The following is a 23,259-nucleotide window of genomic DNA, read 5'->3' as shown; positions in this document are numbered from 1 at the left end:
ATGCAGTCCATACATGAAAGGATTTACTGTAAACTCTATGACTGCTTACTGTAAAACTGTAAACATCCTAAATCCTAACAGTGGTGTATGTTTTGACTGGATATAAACCCATTGAGTTTTATTATAGAGCTGGGACCTGAAGAGGAACAGATTGTAAGAACTGGTAGTGAAACACATTGCGGGGTTAGGAGACAATGAACATTTACAAAGAAACCCAAAGGGTATCCCTCTCCTAGCTGTCTAATGCATGCCATGGGGTGAGCCATGGCCACCTCTGTCAGACTCTTTGTGTTTTAGGCTATGATATTTGAATCCCAGTGTGGCCATCTGTGCTTTGCCATTTTCTGAGGGGAACTACTTGGTTTGCTCCAGGTTAATGCCTGGTGATCTAATATTGACACATCGTGACTGGCAGAAGGATGGTCAAGGAAACAGGGAATTAAGCAATACAACACCCATTCTGTAGCTTATTGGTTGTTTGAAAGATTATCTGGAAGTTGCAAAGTTCTAATTTGTTTTGATTGTATAGGTGAGTAAATCTTAACTGATGTTTAATGGACAACTTGCTTACTTCATTGTTAAGTAGTACTTCAAATGACATTTATTAATCCTCGTAGCACAGCCTAGAAACATGAGCATGGCTCTGGTCCCAGCTGTTTTAATGTCACTATTTCCATTTCTATTTAGAAGAAACTATCAGAAAGAAAACTGTTGTTATGTGTCAGCTACATTGATATTTTTATAAATCACAGGGGATTAAGCATATTCGATACTGTGTTGATCTTTAATGAGTTCAATAGACAGGATTCAATGTTCAGCTCAATAATTGTGTTCTTTGCAAAATTACACAGCAAGAAAAATAAGCATAGTGCACTATCCTAAATAGCAAAAATATTTTGGTCACCTATTCAGAACCAGAATGCTATTTAAAGCAGAACACAGCCCGTACATACATCTTTCAAACTCTTCTAAAGCCACTTGTTCTTATGGCAACTTTTATTATTAGGTTTTTCAGACCTAATTCAGATAGAGAGCAGATAATTTGTTATTCAGGAGTCTTGTTTCCTGCATGAAGTCTCAGTAAGATACTGGTATGTGCTCCATGTAAGTCTCCATAAGATTCATCTGGGTGAAATCCAAGCCCCTTTTGTACAGATCTGCTATGAGAAAACACTGAGAAGTCCTACAGAAGGAACAAGACACAATTATACATCTGTGTTTTCGTTTCATACGGTATTTTCTTTTAGAGGTTATCAGATCACCTGCAAATTCAGCAAGCGGGATCTGAAACTATTCACTGATCACAAATCTAGGCAGTGTGATGTCTTTTTTTTCCACCCCCATGCACAAGAATGTGATGAATATACTGTAGAAGCTGTATTACCCCTACCTGTCTGTAAGAGATAAGGAGGAGTTCGTTCGCTTCAGGCAGATCTTGGATTAAATGAGAGAAAAAAAATCACTATGTTAACAAAGAAGAAGCAGGGTAGAGTCTGTCAGCTGCCCATCAGGCTCTCAGCTGGCACAGGAGATAGTGTCAGAGACGTGTGGTTAAACTGCTTCTTGGTGTCAGGACTCTTGGAGTACTTCTGTTCCTCCTGACTAATCATTTTTTGAAGTGCTAAGTTTGCACACATGGTTGGATTCTTTTTCTCCTCATTCTTTAAATGCCATGATTTCTTTTATCACTTTTCAAGAGTTTCCATCAATTTTCTGGTATCCTTCTGGTATCTGTTGTTTTCTTTCTAGGTTTTATTTGGTACTTAAGAAGCATAAGTTGCTTTATAGAGTGAATTTACCACGTTGTTATGTGAGAAGAGCTTAGGAACAGAACAGAGCGCTGAACATACATTTTGCTAGCTATTATAAAGGGGGGGAAAAATTAGTTTAGACGAATGTGATTTGGGTTTTTAATCATGTTCTTAAATCAATGGATGAAAAAATATAATTCAAGTATTAGGATTTAGCAATAAAATGGCACACAGTTCTCCTAGTTGGCTGACCACTTACCTCCTTTTAGCCTTGGAGGAGAGGTTTGTGCTGCAACTCCCTTTCTGAACCCCTTTTCTTGTCATGCAGCTGGACTGTTGTGCATAGTCAGGATGATGACCGTGGGAATATATTTACCTTGCAGTTAACTCCTCCCTGCGGTGCATTTCTTTTGATGGTACTCAGCAATGCAATTTACCCCTCTCACCTCATCCGCCAAAGATAGCACCTTGACAGAGATTGTGTCCAGTGTCGAGCGCAGCTGCAGGACAGTCCCAGGACAGATAATCCATGTGTGGGCTGGCTGCATTGCCCTGCTAAGCTGCCTGCTGCCTGCCTGCTTAGCTTGACTGCCTCTGTGTTAAACCATCTTGTAGTCTTCATCAGAAAAACCTTAGGTACTTGTAAAACTGTAGAAAATTATGTTCCTTCTCACAGTGTTTACAGATGTACAATGATGCAAGACCACAAACTGAAACGAGTCCAGAAGAGGGCCACCAGGATGATCTGAGGGCTGGAGCACCTCTCCTATGAGGACAGGCTGAGAGAGTTGGGGCTGTTCAGCCTGGAAAAGAGAAGGCTCCAGGGACATTCTATAGCAGCCTTCCAGTACCTGAAGGGGCCTGCAAGAAAGCTGGGGAGGGAGTTTTCATAAGGGCAGTTAATGACAGAACAAGGGGAAATGGCTTTAATCTGAAAGAGGGGAGGTTTAGATTAGATATTAGGAAGAAGTTCTTCACTGTGAGGGTGGTCAGACACTGGAACAGGTTGCCCAAGGAAGTTGTGGATGCCCCCTCCCTGGAAGTGTTCATGGTCAGGTTAGATGAGGCTTTGAGCAACCTGGTCTAGTGGAAGGTGTCCCTGCTGATGGCAGGGGGGATTGGAACTAGATGATCTTTAAGGTCCCTTCAAACCCAAACCATTCTATGATTCTATGAAGCATTACAAATGACCATGTCTGGAGAGGTTGTCTAGAGGTATTTGAGGTCTGTTCGAATGACTTGGTCAGTGGCAGATGATACTACACTGGAGGAAGTCCCACTTACCTTTTTGAATATCTGTAAACTGTGAGATTGTTTCTTTGACAGTGTTGGATAAATTATGAGATTTCAGAGGGGGCAGAGACATTTAATTGTTTCATATTTTAGGGTAGAAAAGTAGTTTTGTATACTGCCATACTGCTTGACATCTGATTATTCCTATGGGAACTGTGAGTTTCAGAAAGGTAACAGCAAGTAAGTAGGTGCCTTTTGTATTCAAATTAAATTATATAACCAAGGAAGGTTAGTATAAAGTCACTCATTCACCAGATAATGATTCTAAACAATTCTAAGAAAAGTTTTAAAAAATCAAAGAATTCTTAGTATTCAAGACTGAGATACACATCCAGATTAAAAATTTTTATAGCAATGCTGTGAACAACTGTTAGTTTTCCTCAGCATCAAAGTTTAATAGGATTTATGGAGGTAAATAGGCGTTATAAATAGGATTTATACTCATCTATTTGTATGTATTATTTCTTGTTAAGGTGCGCATCTAGTCTGCTAGTAAAAAGCTGTAGGGAACATGCAATCTAGTCTCACTTCTAATTTTTTACTCGCTCGTTACTTTAAATATCTCCCATTTTAATCAGTTTTTTTTTTTAATATAAGTAGATGCTTTTGAAATAATAAGGCAAACTTTTTATTCATTAGACTTCAAGGGCTTTGGTTCCCATGTTTGCAAATTCTCTTATTATTTCTTACCACTGTAATGAAAGCACCAAGGAAAATGATAAAAGGTGCTAAAATATTGATGACTCAGACTATCAAATTAAAACAAATTGTGTTGTTTAGTTCATTCTGAGTGTGTCTGTCGGGTCAGGATTGCTTCTCATACGGGGTATGGTGTTAGGCTAATACTTCCTTGGAGCTTGATTACAACAGCATTATTTAGTGAGCCAGTAGAGAGACAGACTAGCGGAGAATTGTAGATAGGAGAGATGTATGTGCTGCGATAATATTATCCTGAGTAGCCTTTGTGATCTTTAATAAAAATAGAAATTTCCTTGTTTTAGGAGTGTTTGTCAAGTATTTATTTTTCTGGGATGTGATAACATCCTGGCGTTTCCAAAGTAGCACTAACTGATGTCAAATACAGTATTTAGGAAATACTGGAAGTGTGAATCAAAGCCACAATTATCTGGATAATTTGGTTACTATAGTTTTATTTTAGGAAATACTGGAAGTGTGAATCAAAGCCAAATGTTTTTAAGGGCTCTGGATAATTTGGTTACTATAGTTTTATGTAAAATCAGAAAACTTACTTTACATGTATAGTCACTCTGGCAGACCAAATAATGGACAGTCTATAATGAGTTTGCAAATCTCTTTGCCTGCAAAAATCCTGCAGCCTACACCCTAGTTAAATGGGAAAATCCATATGGTCCTGCAAAAAAGCTGTTCTCTGTGCAAGATTACTCCTATGTGAGATGAACTGTAACTCATATCTTTGTCCTTTACTGGCTTGGTCTTGATGAAATTAAGTAAGCTTGCAATTCAAGCCACAGATGTAAAAACATGACCATTGTGCTTTAGCGGCTTTGCTATGTGTGTGTCTGTCATGTTTTACCCCTACTCAAAATTCCCTGGATTACTGCCTTGCTATAGATGCAGTACGTGCAGTCGTCATGCTGGCACGGCTAGCAGTTTCAGGTGTACTTTTTTCACCATGAATTTTCATCTACTTGTTTAATTAACCTGTTAAAACATATCATATCACAGTGGAGCTGAGTATGTGGTTCTGTGGGTCAGCATTTATGAGTCTTGTGGCACTACGGTTTCCTGGGAATTGTGTAAGAGCCCTGGACTGGATACATCACATTTAGAGCATTTTTTCCTTAGAACACACAACAAAACCCAGACTTACATCATTTATCATGAAGCCATGTTAAAGGGAAGAGATAAGAATATTCAGTGAAAAGGTTAAAAATGTCAAGTAACGTGATAATAGTGATGTGTTTGTTAGATCAAATGTATCTGCTAGGATATAAATAAGTGTGTTAAAAGCTACGCTGAGTAATCTGAGGGACTCGCGGTTCGGACATAGCTACAGGGTTTCACGTTTCCGAATGGGAGTCATTTACGGGAAGCTCACAAGTAAGATTTCGGAGTCCCAACTTTTGGCACAGCAGTAGTGGTCGATGGCATGTGTGGTATCTTAGGCACTGGGGACGCAGGGTAGGGGTTCTTGTTCATCAGGCTCTCTCAGCAACGTGCCCATTGCTTCCCAAATACTTTACAATCCCAAATACTTTGCAATCCCAGATCATATTAACTCAGTATAATAGGAAAAACTATGCTTTCGACGCAATACTCTCGGAGTCTGGCTTGGACAGTATGGTGGGTTTAGGGCTGACTTACCAATGTCACATTAGTTTAATATTTTATCTCACTGAAATAATGATAATAATTATGATAATAATGATAATAATCACTGTTGCCCGTGTAAAAGTGATTTAATCCAGTGGCCATTGATTCTGTTTTGTGGATTTGAGATTCTTAAACTTTAGAAATAATTAGCCACTAACTTTCTAAAAGCAACTCAATAGTGAAAGCGTGAAAAAAGAATGTGGTTGGTTAGTGAATGCTCAAAATCACAAAGTAATTGTTAATTTTTCTTTTGCTTTAACCACATTCTTGTTGCAACCTTTCTTTGTATTCATAAAGAACTGTCTGCAACCCCTTATGTCTTGGTTGGTCATATGCCAGTCATATCAACACTCTAGTGAAAGCTTTATTTCACTAAGCTCTATTTCATGCGCACTCTAATGTCATCTAGAGTCTGATGGATTTTTTTAGAAGTCTCTTTATTAATTTTTGTATCAGTAAAGTGTGGTGAAAGGGACAGGAATCATGGTTATGAGTACTGGTAAAGGAATATCTTCCTAGCGTTTCAATAAAGGTTATCTAAGTATGCACTACAGGAAGCCAAGCTTCTGTTATTTCTGGTTTCCAACTTGATTTATCTCATTTAAAGACACAAAGTTTCTGGAATTTTAGAGTTTTAAGGCATAGAAAAGCTAAACATGCTTACTCTAGTCTTTATACTCAGGATATTATACAATACCCCTGCTTTACTTTCTTACTAATAGACAAATACAGTTTTCTTTAGTCTTTTCATTGCCTTGCTTTTCTCCTTATTCATATCCTTCTAGTCTAAAGACTGAGAAGTTATGCTAGAAAGTTAAGTGCTTATTAAAAACATGGATAGGATTTTCAAAGAAGTAATTGCTGAAACTTCTAGGGCATGATCCAAACTACAGACACAGCCACATGCAGAAGATGGAGGGAGATGTTTCCATTCCATTTCTTCTCACTGGTAAGAGCTACCTCAGAGAGGTGCTTGACTGTGCTGGGAATGCTGAGGTAGATTTAGACAAAGACACCAAACAAATGGAGAGTGGTAAAACTCATCCTGGTTGAAATCAACGTAGAACCAGGACAAAACTGAATGCATTTAAAATTATGCCTGATCTCCATTAAATAAAGTATTGGATGCTAACAGAAGCTTTGCAGGCAGTAGAGATACTATTCAGATAAAGCAGTTTTGAGCATACATAATTTCAGCCCACATTAGATAATGTCATGCCTGTGAGGAGCCTGTAATTCTTTTGAATTACTCAATTCTCTTCTTAGGGTAAAGTTTTTCTACATGCAAAAAATGTCAGTGTAAGGAAGCCTTTATGGAGAGGGACTTTCTGTCTATATCACACTTTCACACAGGGATACAAGATACTACATGGAGCAGTTGAACATTTCGGTGCACTGAGGTGGTGTGAAGCCTGCATGGACACCCAGAGAGAGCTGTTGCATAAAATTCATCAGTGCCACAGTGGTGTTATTCCACCTCCCACTTTCTGCAACTCATTAACACAAGACCATCTGCCATATCTGTGCACAGTCAGAGCAACCACTTAATTTGCAAACCTGTAGCTGGCACCCAAAGCATCATTATGAAAAATCAGAAAATATTTAATGTTTTTGCTTTATGTGTTAAAAGAAAAAAACAACCTGTTTTAATTAGTCTAGCAAATGACAGCAGTATTTTATCATAAACACTTAAAATGCTATTAGGTTGTAAATGGATTAAAGCGCATTACTCTGTTTCTTAAATCTCTTTAGCATGATTGTAAATTATAAATAACCAGATTGGTTCCTCAAAGTAATAAATCAATATAAACTGGGCAATTTTTCCAGTTTTTCTGGAGGTTGCTTCAGTAGCTTGGAACAGCCACATACATAGTGCTATGAGGATCTCTCTCTCTCACCCTTAACACTACAGGAGAGCTTTTATAGGGCAGCAACACTGTCTTCAATCTACTGGAAAATTCTACTTTCTAGGAGGGAAATGGAAAATGGAAATGCACTTTCTAATGAAAAAATTACTAGATATGTAGTTCCCATAAATTATAGGAGTCAAGTTGCAGGGCTCAAGTGCACGGGAAACTCCCCAAACTCTCCATTTTAGTTAGCACACCTGAGTCACTAATGTTTTGTCAGTGTCATAAGAAGATTCTGAATCTCTAAGGGTTTTCCTGCACTGAAGAGTGTACCCCACAGATTAATTCATGAGTATTGTGACCAGTCTAGCCTGAGAGTGTGTGTAGATGTGATGTATCGTGCATACCTTTATCTATGCTGCACATGCATGGTGAAGTGTAAAATGGATAAGATATAGCCCACAGTTCTTTCTGTCTTACAAATTTGTCATGATCCACTGTTAGGCAAGACAATTTAACAGAAGTTAAATTCCCTTGCTTTCCAACTGACCTCAGATTGTTCTAGGTGGCCAGGGAGAGCGAGGCTTAACTCCTGAGTGATGTCCAATCAGATATTGTGACCAGGTTCTCTCTGTTCCTGGAAACAGAATTAAGACTCAAAACAGAGTCAAGTGCCAAGTCAATTTATTTGGCCCACAACAAAAAGAAAGAAAGGGAGGGAAAAGAGTGGAAAAGAGAAAGAGGGGGGAGAGAGAAGGGTGCAATAGCTACTACCACAGAGTTGCAGCTCCCATCAGTCCAATGTCCAGTTTCATATCCACGCCACCCACTTGGTGGTGGGGTGCATGCCTAGTACCATCTCCAGAGGGACCCCGAAAGTTCTAGAGGGTCTGAACCCCCCACATACTGACCCTGGGCCCAGGAACATGCACAGAGGAGATGGACTGTGTTCTTAGAATGCATCCATGTTCCTCACAGGTGGCACATGGCGATGGGGCTTTCCCTGGTTAGATGGTTCTGCCAACAACGTTGAAGCATACTTCCATCTAGTCCCTTACACCACTCCACAAAGTTTTTCTGCGTTTCCTCTGGCAGAACCGTCTGCCTCCCTGCAGTTTCTAGTTGGCAGCTGGGAGAGGGCCATCAGGTCTGACTCAGACTTTTCTGGTGCTGCATACTTCTATTTTTGTTTACCCTAGGCTGTAACAAAATGAAGTAAGATTCCAGTCCTTGAGATTATAGCTGGCATTTCAGATATTATAGCTAAAATGCTGTTGGTGACCGAGAGGCTTGAGTGTTCTTGATTTTATGGACATCTGCTTGGAAAGACCTAGATATGATCACTCCTGCCTAGGAAGAGAAACTGGATTATATGGATTATATACCATTGCAAGATTACTTCTGTCTTGCTGATGTCTCACCTATAGACAGAAGTTTCAGGTGTGAATTGACTAAGAGGGTGAGTGAGAATTTACTCCTATGCAGGCTTTGCATGTCCAGCAAACTTCCAACTGGGCAAGACTTCCCCAAAACCTTAATGAAAAGTTTACCTGGACTCATCTGCACAAGAGTCTGCAACAGAAAGAGTCTCACAGTCACAGTTATTTTCTGGAAATGGGCTTAGACTGCTTCAAATCAATTGCAGGTCAGTTTGAAGTCAAGTAAAAGCTGTAGTGGTGGAACTTTGCCAGGTGGTTGCTATTGCCTCTCACAGACATAGCGGGCAGAAGTAATGTTCCAGATATAATCATGGGCTTTTGGAGAATGGGCTCCCAGATTACATCAATGGTGTATGAAGATGTGCAATTTAGCTGTCAAAAGAGAATATCAGCAGTGTTCTACATGTCATTTTTGGGATCTTAGTCAGCCACCAGGATCCATCTTGGGGATGGAGGAAAATAGTAGAAATGAACATAAAGCCACAGTACTGAGGAATAAAACTTTTATTTATTTATATATAATCTCTGGGCAAGCTGAGATTTTTTTTATTGTTTTCTCAGTAACAACGTTCTGTTCCTTCTTTATTTTCAGGGACCCTGCCTCTCCTGTGTTGGATTTGTGCCTGGTTGCTTACATCAGGCAACAAATGGGAGAAAAAAAAGAAATAGACTTCATACATGCAGTTGCAGGTTGATAAGCAAAATGCTTGATTGTCTGGCAGGCTGAAAGCAAATCAACACTGTCTGGATGATGATAAGACCGGTGCATTTTACTGCTATAGGCTGCTGTAGTTTACAGCAGCTCAGAAAGTGTAGCATCCTTCAAGCCTCTCAGGACACAGCTGATTTTCAGACCCAGCACACAGCTGAAAAATTAATCTACTTTCAGTGGGCTCATTTGCCAGCAAGGAAAATAGGGATGCATTTTATAATCATACAGTGCATATGAAATACTGATGACATACAATAGCAGGCTAGCAGCATGCTTAAGTGCATTAATTAATTGCTATTGCTGCTATTTATTTTTATAAGCTGTAGGCAATAAAGAATTACGGAGTTTGATTGACTGTGAAATCACACAGCATAAATGCTGTGCACCAGCACTGTTCCAGACACCAGACTGGGGAAAAAAGTAGCCTGTTTCTAAGTGAGTAGAGGAACCCCTCAGATCTATATGAGGTATTTTGGTGTTGTGTAACTGTGAGCCATCCTAATGAGTAGCATTAGTGAGTTGTCAGAGAAGCCATGCTGAAGTGGTGGTAATGGTATGGATATCTTCCATCTCAAATCACTCAACACTTACAGGTGTTGGCTTACTGCTAGATCCTGTAAGAGAAGACAAACACTTATTTATTCCATACTTAAAAATTACTCCCTAAAGCTCATTACTTTTCAGGATAAGGCATTACCTTGGTATGTGAGGTAACACCAAGACAAGGAGCTGAGTTACTCAGTGTTAGTCTCTTCATTATCATAAGTGCTATGTTTGCAGTGCTTTTCTTTTTTCACTAAAATGAACTTCAGTGGTGGTTGGAAACTGTTTCTAGGTTTTAAATAGCTCTACCTCCAGATACTTGTTTTGGATGACAAGTGTTGGGTAGGAGTGGGTCTGTGACATAACACTGATTTCCTATCCTAGTAGAGTAAGATCTGGTAGTTGCTTTCAAATGTGCTCCCTCAACTCCCTCCAGCTTTCCTTTCCCTGAATTCTAGTCCCTGCAGGTGTGCAGGATCATCTCAGCTGGGCAGTGTCTCTCTGCCCATGTAAGCAGCAGACAAGGGGCACAGCATCTCACCTGAGGGATAGCCAGTGGGTCTATTTTCAGAGCTACTGTTCTCAGGTTTAAACTGGGACAATTTCAATATCCGAGCCAGTATTACTGGAATCCCTGTGTTCTCCTCTGGTCAGCTGAGTGTCGAGGATCATATCAGATGGATATGCTTCAAGAGTGCGTGAGCACGTGAGAGTTTGTGACCTGGGTTATGGTTGGTGATGGAGGGATGTGTGAAGAGCAGGGGAGAAGTATTTGGATTTTGGAAAAGTTGTGGCTTCCCCCAGCCTGCCAAGTCAGTGAGTAACCATAGAGACTTCCTCCTGTGCCCCAGGTTCACTCATAATCTAGATTTTTCTTCATTCATGAATAAATGTAAGGACTTTGCAGAGGGTAGCACCTCTGTGAACTGTCACATACATGGTCTCTCTTACGGGCATATGCCAAAATAAGATGGAAAGAAAGGGCCGAAAGCCCACCCTGCTCAGTTTTCTGTGCCAAAAAAATGTATTAATGGACTCTTTCTTAGGAGTTTTGCTTACAGCTAATCAGTTTGGAGGGGACTCTAGAAGAACTGATGCCCATTGACAAAAATATTTTTGTTTAGTATGGCACATGTAAAATTGCTTCAGCTAACGTCTTCACAAGTTATGTTTGTAGTGACATTAAACCAGCTGGCCTTATTAAAAACAAAATATTCAAGAAAATTATAATCCTCTGCCATAAAAATGTTCTTGCACTGAACTGAATCAGTAGTCATGCTGATGTACGTCAGGGGATTTAATAGCCTTGCCTAGCGGAAGAGGTTATCAAATCTCCGAAGAAGAATAAGCATGTTGGCCACTAGTCCTAATTCAATTTGTTATGGATCTAATTGGTTCCAAATAAATTTATACTGTTTACACCTATACACCTATTTATATGTCGGTTTGTTTCTACTACTGTATTATACAGAAAGTAATACTGTCAGTGAAAAAGAAAGAGCTGCTTTCCATACTTCTGTGCATTTTCTGATGTAACTATAAAACATGAGGATAGTTGAATAAAACTGTTAGGTATTTGTTACATTGTAATGTTTCCTAAGTGCTGATTTTATGGAGGATGACAGATGCATCTGCTTAATTAAGCAGAATCATTTAATGGAAGAACTGCATTTTTGAATGTTGATTTTATATTTTACGAATGGTGGTATTGGATTTAAGGTACCCAAACCCTAAGAAATTTAAAATAAAAACCAATTATTTTTCTAATTTCATCCAAGCTTGTCTCACATTTGATGCTTTTAATGGTTTTGTGATTTCTCTCATTATCTGTTAAGTGATAGTGTCTTTAAGCTAGTATTTTAACCATTATCTCATAATCCCTTTTAAATATTGCTCAGACTTCATTAGAAAGCTATAGAGATCTGATTTTTTTTTTCTCATCTGTGTTCATTCTTACTGGGATGCTCTTTGAAAACCTCATTCGTGTTGTGGTTAGAAACACTTCTGTTATTTTTAGCCTCCATTTATTCATGGCCAGGGTTTCCTCACTTGTTCTTGTGACAACATTCTCATTGGGTTTAAATAGGTCTTAATTTTCTCTTGAACTCACTCTGTTTAAACCTCAGATGTATGTTGAGATATTAGTTGTTTCCTAAGGTTTTATTTTTGTTGTTGTTGTTAGGCTGAACAAGACAAGTTCTGCTTATCTTTAAAAACAGTCTTTCATTCTCTAGGTCATCCCGATAGCCGAGCTCTACTCTGAATCAGTCTTTTGTGAAAATAACTGAGCAAGTTATATGCTAGATCAGGGCTTACAAGGTATCCAGCTTCCCTTCCTTCCAGATGATAGTGCCCATGGGCTTTTGGTCATTAGTGCACTTGATTGCCATGGGTCTGCTTTGTTGAAGCAAGAACATTATTCCTATTGGCATTTCCCCTGTATTCATTAATTAGCTGTGCTAACGGCCTGCCTTGAGGCTATGCTTCCCCCTTCTTCACAAACCACTGTCATCTCCCCCTTGGCCAATATCCTAATTGCAATCTTATCCTGTGAATTTTTTCTATATATCTTATCTGTTGCTCTAGAGCTGCAGGTGGGTGAGATTTACAGCACTTGCTTTATCCAGAAAGTGATATATCTTGAAATAGCTCTCTGCAGGAATAAAATCATTAACTATTGTGGAGCACGTATGTTGGTAGGTTGCTTTTCCTTCTCATAGTCCTCTTAATTTCTTTTATTTCTTATATTAATATCACCATAGTGTGGTGTCTAGCAAAAGCCACTAGAAGAACCCATTACTTTGGCATGGAGGTCACTTACAGTGTATCTGTTATGACTGTCAGGCCATTAATATTAATTGGAAAGTATAGTAACAGGTATTATAACAACTTAATAATCTTAATTCTGCTGTTCAAATGAACATGGAGCAATTTGTGTTCCTTCTTACTGAATTCAGCCAATGAATTTGCATACAGGGAGGCTGAAGTGATGGCACTTCTAATCAGGGGACTCGATTAGAAGATACTGGCATAAAGAAATATCCTTCCCTACTCACTTCAGAAACCCAATTATGTCCTTTAACTTTTTTCTTTTATGGTCTGCTCTGCAAGTTTGAACACCGTATGATACAATTTAGAACTGCTCTAGTGCATCGTTAATATCAGCTCAGCATGCTGTTCAGCATCATCTTAAATCCATAGTTGATTTGTGCCTCTCTCACACCAGTATGTACCTAGGTGAAATATACAGTCTGAAAGGAACTCATAATATTCAGCAAGGCATGCAATATTTTTGAAGTCTGTTGAAAAAGCATGTCCTTAGTGAAAAACAGAGCAAGGGCGAGAAAGAAAAATGTTAAAGCAAATGTGTTAAGCCTGTAAGGTAAAGCACATGGGCAATGTATTGCAAGATGAATAATCTAATACATAGTTGTTGTCAATGACAAATGCAATACACTTGAAATTATTTTGACTTATAAAAAAGATTAATTAACCCATGGTTCCTCAGTTCTTGGTCATATACTAATACAGTTTGAGCATGATTCTTCTTTTCTGTCACTTAGTGGTTAGGCCCATCTCCAGGGAGAAAGATAAGAATTTAAATACCCGGTTTAAAGAGGGCCTTGAGCCCAGACCTCCTATGCTGTGCTTTCTAACTACTAAGAAAGATTATTTTAAAAGGCAGGTAATTGGATATGGTTTTGAGTGAAGGTGACAGGATCTTATGCATTCTAGAGGTTTCTGTGCTGTGAGTGTGTGCTATTTTGTGCCTTGAGCATGCCTACTGGAGACTCCCTTCTTACAATTTAGATGCAAGATGACGATTTTGGCATTGTAAACAAGCTTTGGTGTGAGTTGGGAGGCTTTACATTTAAAAACCAAAGTGCCTGTGGACTCTCAGGTACCTAAGCAGAAATCTCAGTTGTGGACTTTGGATGTTAAGGTGCCTCTGCTATTTTGGGACTGAGCAGCTCTGCAGTGTTTTGTACACACAACCCAAATCTGATACACAACATTTCCACTCTTCTTCTGTGCACTGTATGCAAGTAGTGACACTGCCACAGTCATCTGTTAAGCTTTGACTATAAGCACTGTTTGCTGCTGGAAGTGCTTCCCTACATGCAACATCCCCAGGAGCAGGAGTACATAGTAGCAAGTGTGATGCTGTGACTTAACTGGCCGAGCAGCAGAAGCCCTGTTTTGAATTCCAGTTCTTATAAATCAGTTCAAGTCTGTTTTCAAAGATCCTGCTCAATATGGTTGAGGATCATCCTCTGTATCTCTGTCTACTTCTGTGTTACTTTAGCCAGGCTATTGTATCTCTCCTTTCCCATCTTGCATGTTCTCAAAATGCCAGCCTAGCCACATCCATGGGACAATGGAGAAAGCCCCTGAAAAGTCCCTCAAATCTTTGGTAAATCAACTTTAACCATTTCCTACAAATTTAGCTTAAAATAAATAAATAAAAAGTGACAGATAGGATTAAAAACTCTACTTTTGCCAGAAGCAGATGGTTCTGGAGATCCTTCCAATTCATGTTTGGTGAGTGCTGTTTATCAGGTAAACATAAGATCTGATTTTAAAAAAGGATTTTGAAAACTTGTGGCAGGTTAGAGCAGTTGCTATGTGCATCTGACCCTGTGATTAGAGGGAGTAGTATTTTAACTGCTTTTGTAGTTCAGGAAGAATATCAGACAACTGTAATCTGTCAGAGATGTTTCTTTGTGACATTAGTGCTTTAGATTTGAAGGTTTATATCCTTTATGCATTTCCTTTAACCTCTTAAATATGACGGGTGTTCTACGTGCTAGCCCTGAACTGAACTCCTGAAGACTTTGTACTAGCAGCCTCTGCACTCAGGTTAGTATTTTTACATGGAATAAATCCAAGCTATTACTGTACAAAAATACATCATTGATGTAATTTACTACAAAAGTAATGTTTTTCAGATGCACAACTGTTCTGTGATCATAAGCCCATATATTGAAGTGCTTAAATACTCCACTAGGAACATACTGATCAGAGGTGAAAAATCAGCACAATCTTAGAGAGCAAGCTTTGCTTTCCCAGCCTTCTGAGTCTGCCTTTTCTCTTCCTACAGCTTGTGGATGTGACCTGGCTCAAGGAGGATTTTTTGTGAGACAGGGAGACTACATCTGTACTTTGGACTACCAGAGACTCTATGGCACACGGTGCTTCAGTTGTGATCAATTCATTGAGGGAGAAGTGGTCTCAGCACTGGGCAAAACCTATCACCCAGACTGTTTTGTGTGTGCTGTCTGCAGGTATGTTTTCTACATGAAGTTGTATTTAATTTAAAAACTAGAATTTGAAAGACCAATGCCAGGCATTTAAACTTATAGCTGGAAAAAGAATGAGTTCTGTTACAGCAGAACTTTAAAAAAAGTTATGCAAATTCTGAGTGCCTCTTCTTTTTTTTTTTTTTTTTCAAATGCTTTTTCTCTTTTATAATATCTTATGTGTGAGATTTTCAACATACTTGAGAAACTACCACTGCCCCTACTGTCAGACCTTTTGCCCCAAATCTTGCTTTATTTCTCCAGTGTCTGCTATTTTGTCTTTTGTTGGCTGAAGTGACAAAGGATTCCAATGCCAGTGACTGAGTCTTTAGTGAGCCAAGTGGATACTATATTAATAGATTTAAACTGAAGTTCTGCGGTGCTGCTTCCCAGGAGCTCTTAATAATCATGTCAAATAGGACAGAAAGATCCTGGACTCACAAATACTTAAGTCTGAGTTGGATTTCACCAAGGGTCTCCAGCAGTCTTGGAGGTGACAAGTGACACAGCACACAGGGTTTCCCCCTGCTCCCAGCAGCCTGGTGTAGTTCATTCCCACCTGGTACGTACAATGTTGCAGCCTGCTGTTGGTGGGGATGTTTGCAGGCTCTGCAGCACAAGCGATTGATGTCTGTTTGACCTGCATCTTAACCCTCTTTCTGTGGAAAGTTGGTTTCTTCTCCCAAGTAACAAGTGATAGGACAAGAGGAAATGGCCTCAAGTTGCACCACGGGAGACTTAGACTGGATATTAGGAAAAGTTTCATTACTGATAGGGTTATCAAGTACGGGAGCAGGCTGCCCAGGGAAGTGGTTGAGTCACCGTCCTTGGAGGTATTTAAAAGACGTGTAGATGTGGCGCTTAGGGACATGGTTTAGTGGGCATGGTAGTGTTGGATTGACAGTTAGAACTGATGATCTTAGAGGTCTTTTCCAACCTTAATGATTCTATGATTTTGTGATTCCATGAAATAGCCCAAACAAATCTGTTGAAGACTTCAGGAAGAAACTTTAAGTCCAACAAAACTTCAGGAAATGCAGTTATAGCAGTTTGGAGCAAATGGAAATGCTGTAATAATTTCTGTGGCTAAACTCGAGCCTTTAGGAGTACAAGAAAAGTAACCCCATGTTCAAAGGGAAAGCGTACACTGATGCACTGCATTGGAGATGCTACATTGTGTCCAGTTTTGGGCCCCTCATTACAAGAAGGACATTGAGTCACTGGACTGTGTCCGCAGAAGGGCAACAGCTGGGGAAGGGTCTGGAGAACAAGCCTTATGAGGAGTGGCTGAGGGAGCTGGGGTTGTTTAGTCTAGAGAAGAGGAGGCTGAGGGGTGACCTAATTGCTGTCTACAACTACCTGAAAGGAGGGCGTAGGGAGGCAGGTGTGTGTCTTTTCTCCCAGGTAACTAGTGACAGGGCAAGAGGCAATGGCCTTAAGTTACACCAGGGGAGGTACAGGTTGGATGTCAGGAAATATTTCTTCACTGAAAGGGTTGTCAGGCACTGGAACAGGCTGCCCAGGGAGGTGGTTGAGTCACCATACCTGGAGGTGTTTAAAAGGTGGCTAGGTGGGGTGCTTGGAGATACGGTTTAGAAGTGGACAGGTATGGTTGGACTCGATGATTTCAGAGGTCTCTTCCAGCCAGGCGATTCCATGATTCTATGGTATGTGCTAGTGATACTACAATCCAAAACCATTGTGTCCATGTCACTTTGGCCATTGCCAGCCAAATATGTCCAGCTCGTAGGGCTGCTGAGATGTCCTCCTGGGCTGATGCAGAAGCAGGACTTCAAATTCCAAAACAGCTGTATTTTATAGCAGGATATCAATTTAATGTATCAATTGCAGGAATAATTAAATAACCAGGTTAAGGGAAAGATTCTGACTGACAAGCCTTTCTTTTATTAAATTCTGTCTGTTCAAGTTTGCTGTGTTTAGTAGAAGGTTTTTTTCATTTTGGATACGTTAAACAAACATGAAGAGTAAAGATAACAAAAACCTTTTTTTTAATAGGAAGAAAAATTATTTAATTAGCTAATTGTGGATCTCATTAGTTAACTGCTGGCTGCACAAGCTCTTGGCATGCAGACTTTTAGTATTACAGCTCTTCTGCAGATGAGCACAGTTAATTCTTGGTACCTCTCTTCTTAGCACTGGTACCTTCTGTAAAGTGAGGTACTTCTTCATTTAAGAGAAAATAAAGAACTGATTGATTCCATTTTCCTGCTAAATGTGCTTGTATTCTCAGCTACACCATTAGGGTTTAGCATTCAGGCATAAATTATTTACCTGTGTTATTGTACTTAGCAACTTGGTACCTAACTTAAGTTTCAGTCAGGCTGTTGGCTACACTAACCTTCTGCTGTATTTAGTCAGTACTTCAGCTGGTGGTTTGGAGCTTGGTGGTACAATTTGTCTTGTTTCCCTGGGAATTCAGTGATTTGCCATATGACTGAAGTACTTATGTACCTAACAATTGAGGTGAACTGAACTGCAATAAGGTGAAAATACTCACTAGAACATACTACAAGTATCATGTGTATTGAAGACATAATAAAGCTTTTAAAAATGAAGTTCCTGTTACAATAGTATTTCATATATTATAAAAAATCAGAGATGTTCCATAACCTTTTGTATAACTAAATAGTTGGATTAAAAGCCGTTTCACTGATCAAGTTTGTAGTTGCTGCTATCTAAAACGTCAGTAGAAAGACACAGATTTGCTTCTGTTGCTTTCCTTAGAAGGTCACACAAATTCATGTTGTCTTCATCAGAGCCAACTAATGCCCTGCTGACTAGCAGGATTCAATTAGTGTCTCCCGGAGGTGTTGTAACACTGACTTGTGGTGCAGAGCAACAAAAGAATTCTGTCATCTGTTTATAGTAAAAACACTGAACCAGGTCATCAACTGCTTTAAATCAGCATTGCTTCAATTACCCCAGTCTTTGCAAGGCAGACATAATTTATTTTTTTTTTATCAGAGAAAGTGTCCTACCTAAACATCATCAGCCTTTGTTTTATTGAGTGATATCCTCAGTAAAAATAAGGTGGGCTGACTGTAAATACATGTGGTTTTAGCAGAAATTTGTTTGTTTGTTTGTTTAAAAAAATGAAAAGACAAAAAAATAGAGCCATTTGACATGAGGTGCAGGATTGTCAAGCACTCTACCTTAGTATTTTCTTTGGTGGGAAGAGTCGGGGTACCATTTGTGTCCTCGTTTCTTACACATGGTCAGAGACCCTAAAGAACAGGCCAAAAGCATGCTGTCTGAGGCAGTTGACTGATCACACACAAACTGCATCTGATGTTGCCTTTTGCAGCCAGACTTCAATGTGGGTCAGAAGTCTGACTTCCAGAACGATGTGAACTTGAGACGTGGTGACTGCCTGACAGTGGGGCTGATCCTGGTCTAATGGGAACCAAGCAAGGCTCTTACCAATTTTGGCAGGAAAACAGCAGCTGCAGAAGGCACTTTGCACTTGTGACAAGAGTCTCCAGAGTGGCGCAGATCATTAAGTGCTTTAAATTAGCACTTTTATAATGTGTATTTCTGTAGCTCTGAAGTAACACTTTTAAACTGTTCCTGTGTCGAATAGTAAACCAGTCACAGTTTTTTTCTTATTTTCAGAGAAGATAAGATTTGAATAGAAACTAGTGTGAAGTGTATATCGCTTCAATGCGGTAGAATCAGTGAGAAATTCTAATGTGCATACAGCTAACTGGAGCAGTGGGAAAAAGCCAGTGACACAAGCCCATTCGTTTTCTGGAGCTCCTGGTATTAGGACTTTTGAAGGCCACATGGCCCAGTGTCACAGGGAAGAGTTGTATTCCCTGGTGCCTTCTGCACTGTGGTGAGAAGCTGCTGCCCTCCTCTGTGTAAAAGGTTGTCAGAGACCCAGCTCATCCCTGGGCATCCCTTGGGGCTCAGGTGCTATTGCCCTGGGCTGCCACAGGTCAAAGTGTGAAATAAATGAATTCGTATTCAGAGGAAAACTGACTATGAAAAGTACATTATAAGGTATCATCCTATGTGATTATTTCTCTCTATCTTGCATTGACCAGTTGACTCTTAAACAAATTCAGGTTTTAACTGCATGTTTGCTCCGCTGGCATGAAGACTGAGGGTTTAGCTCCTTCTTCTTCCAGTGCTGTTTCTAGTCCAGTGAAACTGTTTTCTGGTGTTGTTGTTCATTACGATAATGCCTAAAACTAGGAAAGAGGAGAATAACAACAGATGCAAAATGTTGCAGGTTAGCTGCTTATTCTGAATTCCCAGGAAGCAGGTGAGTAATCTTATTCTTACAGTTTCATTAACTGGAAGGGATGGTGTCCTCCAGAGCGCTGCCAAAGACATTTCCCCCAAACGGTTCACATGTTTGTAAAAGTGAAATAGAAAGAAGGAGAAAATTAAGACTATCTGCATCAGTAGATGCTGAGTTTTATTAAAATTGTGCACACAGCTCTTGTATGGCTGTCAGAGACAGGACTGTACAGCTCCCAGCAGTATCTTATGCAGGATGGGAAAAGGCAGGAGATTGGGTCTTTCAAAAAGCAATGGGTGATCATGCCTTTGATATTGCTTTTGAAAATGTAATTTTCAGGAGAAGTCTTAGTGTGATAGTGAGTTCTATTAACATGTTAATGCATCTATACAGACCATACATATGTTAGATGTATGGTCTGTATAAGGTTGTACTGTACAAACACTCTATATTTTATTTGAATGTTACTGACGTGCTGTGTGTACATTGGGTATAAAAAATCTGGGGTTTAGTTTTAAGGGTTAACATAATTGGTAAAGTTGTGAGTGTTGGTTATTCACCCAGTTGGAGGAATGTATATCATTGTTAACTCTTTAGTTTCGGTATTCTTATAATTAAAGATTGAAAAAATACAGCTTTTTGTGACAAGTAAATGATGAAGAGGGAAGGACAATTTGACTCTTACTTAGCTGGGGGGATAAATTAGCATGTATGTTCTGGGCTGATAACCAAACAGGTACATGTTTACAGAATTTGGATATCTGAATGGAGTATTTTATCCAAATTTAAGAAGCTTTGTCTTGAAACAGCATATTGACAGAAGTTGAATATGTGCCATGCAGAGGTCAATAATGTGTGGAGGGCAAGACGCAGTTGCACATTCTTCAAGGGGTTTTGTGCCAAGTCCAGATCTAAAACATTTCTCAATCCATTTGTATTTTTATTATCTTCAAGAAGGTAATTCACTGTGGCCTGGCAGTTGAATATAAAAATTCAGAAAACTGAAAACTTTATTTTTCTTTTCCCCAACAAAGGGTTTTATAGTCCTACACACAACACTGCAATTTCTATAAAGAAGCTGAGGGCTTTTGTGTATGTATGTCTTCAGGCAATATTGAAAATTAGAAGTTAAAATTCAGTTTGTTCTGGAACATAGCAGTTTATGTCAGACTTTTCAAATATGCTAAACCATTTTAATGGCTCACTGTCTTTAGTGCTGATGAATTTTGAAAGAGTTTGATTCCCACTTAAGCAGTACTGGGTACTTCTTAAAGCATCTCATGAAGGACGCTTCTTCATCTGCATGTTTTGAAATCAGACTGAGTGTTCTTCTTGGCATTTTGATTCTAAAACAAATTTATCAATATATGGTGCTTCCTGAACAAAGGAGTCTTGCTATCCTGCTCTTCAGGTTTACACATGGAGCAAACCTGTAGACCTAGAGTCATGTAAGATGGAGGGGACCTGTGAAGGTCCTATGATCCAGCCCCTGGCTCAAAGCAAGTGCAGTCTGAGCAGGCTGCTGAGGGCATTGTCACATCTTACTCATTTTACGCATCTTCAAGGATGGAGATCCCACAGACTCTCTGGACAGCCTGTTCCAGCATTTAAGCACACTCATGGTGGGTTTTTTTTTTCTACTTACCTTGAGTTGGCTTTTCCTATGTTCCAGTTTATGTCTGCTGCCCCTGGTCCTTTCACTCTATACCTCTGGCAAGAGCATGGCTCCAATTTCATATATATGTCATCTTACAGCAGTAAGATCTTCCCTGAGCATTTTAAGGCTGAACAAGCCCATCTCCTTCAGCCCCTGCTCATGCATCCTGTGCTCCAGCTCTGGACCTAGCCACCTCCACTGGTCTCCCTCCAGTAAATGTTGTCCTGAGGAGCCCAAAATGGCACACACTGTTCCAGATGCAGTCTCTGAAGTGATGAACAGAGGGAAAGATCAGTTCCCTGAACCTGCTGACTATGCTAATGCAGCCCAGTATGCAGGTGGCTGTCTTTGTCTCAGGGAAACTCTACTGACTCGTGTTCAACTTGGTGTCTGCCAGGACCCCTACGTCTTTTTATGCTTTCCAGCTGATTGACCCCCAGGGTGTAGTGGTGCATGGGGTTATTCCTTCCTGGGTGGAGGCTTAACATTTGCCCTTCTTGATATTTGTGAGGGCAGTAGATAGGAAATACTGTCCAATTTGTCTCATCAGGTTTAACATCCTGGGTCAGATTTGTCACTGGAGCAACCTTGAGGGATGTGATTGTACCAGGTACAAGTTAGAGAAGAATTTGATCCTGTAGGTCCTCAGGTTGCAATCTGACATTACATCTGACCCAGGGTAACTGCTACTGAAATGGATAGCTCTGCTCTCCCCGCATCCCTGATAATATGCTTCTGTTAATTTTCTTATATCAAATTTAGTTGACTCTTTAGCCGCAGAGTCAGATCAGCAACTTGAAGAACAGAATGCCATCCAGATGCTCTGAAAGAAATTGAGTATTTTCTTTTGGCCCCGAAAGCTTGAGATGTGCCCACAGCTACATAGGTTGAGACATGGTACAGAGAAGGAGGAGACCAGGTCCAGACCTTTCAGTATCAGCACACTGTTACCCTGGATTAAGCTGATGGTGGTTTGATGTTTTACAATATAATTTTGTTGGTCAGCTCCAGTAATTTCTGGGTTTACAGATATTGTAGGCAGGTGGATAAAACAAAATTTATTGGGAGATTAAACATAGAAGATATATTAAAATCCTACAAGTCATTTGAAAGAGCTGCTTTAAAGGTGCTCTTAATTCTCATTTTAAAAATAGATTATCCAACTGTGAAAATCACACTGAATATTTTTAAAAGAATAAGTAGCTAATTAAAACCCATACTTAGCAATGTTTAGTGGGTGACTGGTTGTGAGATGTCATTATATTCGAAGGCAGATACACTCTTAACCTACAATGCTATATATAGTCTTTCTCACATGTTAAAGAGCTCAGAAGCTGAAACCTTGTTAACTGACTGTTACCACCTTCTGTTGTGCCTTCACTCGTACTGGCGTTGAAATCCTCAAGCAGGGCTGCTTGTGAAAAGGAGAGGTCAGATGTTACAGAAATACCAGCAAATGTGTTGTGTATTGGAATTCTGAATTCCCAATAAACAAAATAGAGAAGCAAATGCCGAGACTTAATTATGAGTTTAGAAAACCAGTGGGAGGAGGAACTGTCCACCTGTACCTTTGGGCAGACAGCCTCCAAGGAGGATTTCCCTGCTTTTATAGAGCAAGGTGTCTTGCAGACATGAAAAGCTTAAAAGAGAAGTGAAATGGTTGCTCTTTCCCCTCTGAATGGAAGGGCACAGTGCATAGTTACTAAAGTTTCAGAAAGCAGACCAAGTAAGATATGTTTACAGGGTAGGAAAACTTCCACGCACATTCACCCCGAAGGAAGCTCTGTGGCATGCTGTGGTGCCTGTGAATGTTGGCATGATTCGTGGGTGTCATCTACCAGGCTCTGTCTTTGTGCTGTAGGAGGTCAATTATCTTATTTCTCTCTAAGTTTTTACTTAGAGAGTATTTTTTTTCAGATTGTTTAATTGTCTAAAATAGCTGAGCCAGTTCAAAGTGAACAGTCCCTACTTCTACTTTACTTGATACTTGATGCGTCTGTTTCAGATGGGCTTCTGTGTTCAGATGGAAGATTTTTGTTAGGTCAATTATTGAGTCAAAAGATACATTACCTCTGGCTTCTGTTCCTCTTAT

General features: G+C 39.7%; 1 protein-coding gene across 1 annotated transcript in view; it reads left to right on the top strand.

The window, feature by feature from the left end:
- The window catches only part of ABLIM2 (actin binding LIM protein family member 2), a gene marked incomplete at its 3' end in the record, with an annotated part of 101,741 nt that overhangs the window by 9,539 nt on the left and 68,943 nt on the right, over nt 1–23,259 (top strand). Inside the window, exon 3 of the mRNA XM_029084868.1 lies at nt 15,045–15,228. Within this exon, the coding sequence (XP_028940701.1) occupies nt 15,045–15,228 (184 nt within the window). The remainder of the gene's footprint in view (nt 1–15,044; nt 15,229–23,259) is intronic.

Source organism: Antrostomus carolinensis, unplaced genomic scaffold (genome assembly GCF_000700745.2).
Source record: "Antrostomus carolinensis isolate BGI_N321 unplaced genomic scaffold, ASM70074v2 scaffold10395, whole genome shotgun sequence".
Lineage (NCBI taxonomy): Eukaryota > Metazoa > Chordata > Aves > Caprimulgiformes > Caprimulgidae > Antrostomus > Antrostomus carolinensis.
This window is presented reverse-complemented; position numbering and strand designations above follow the sequence as displayed.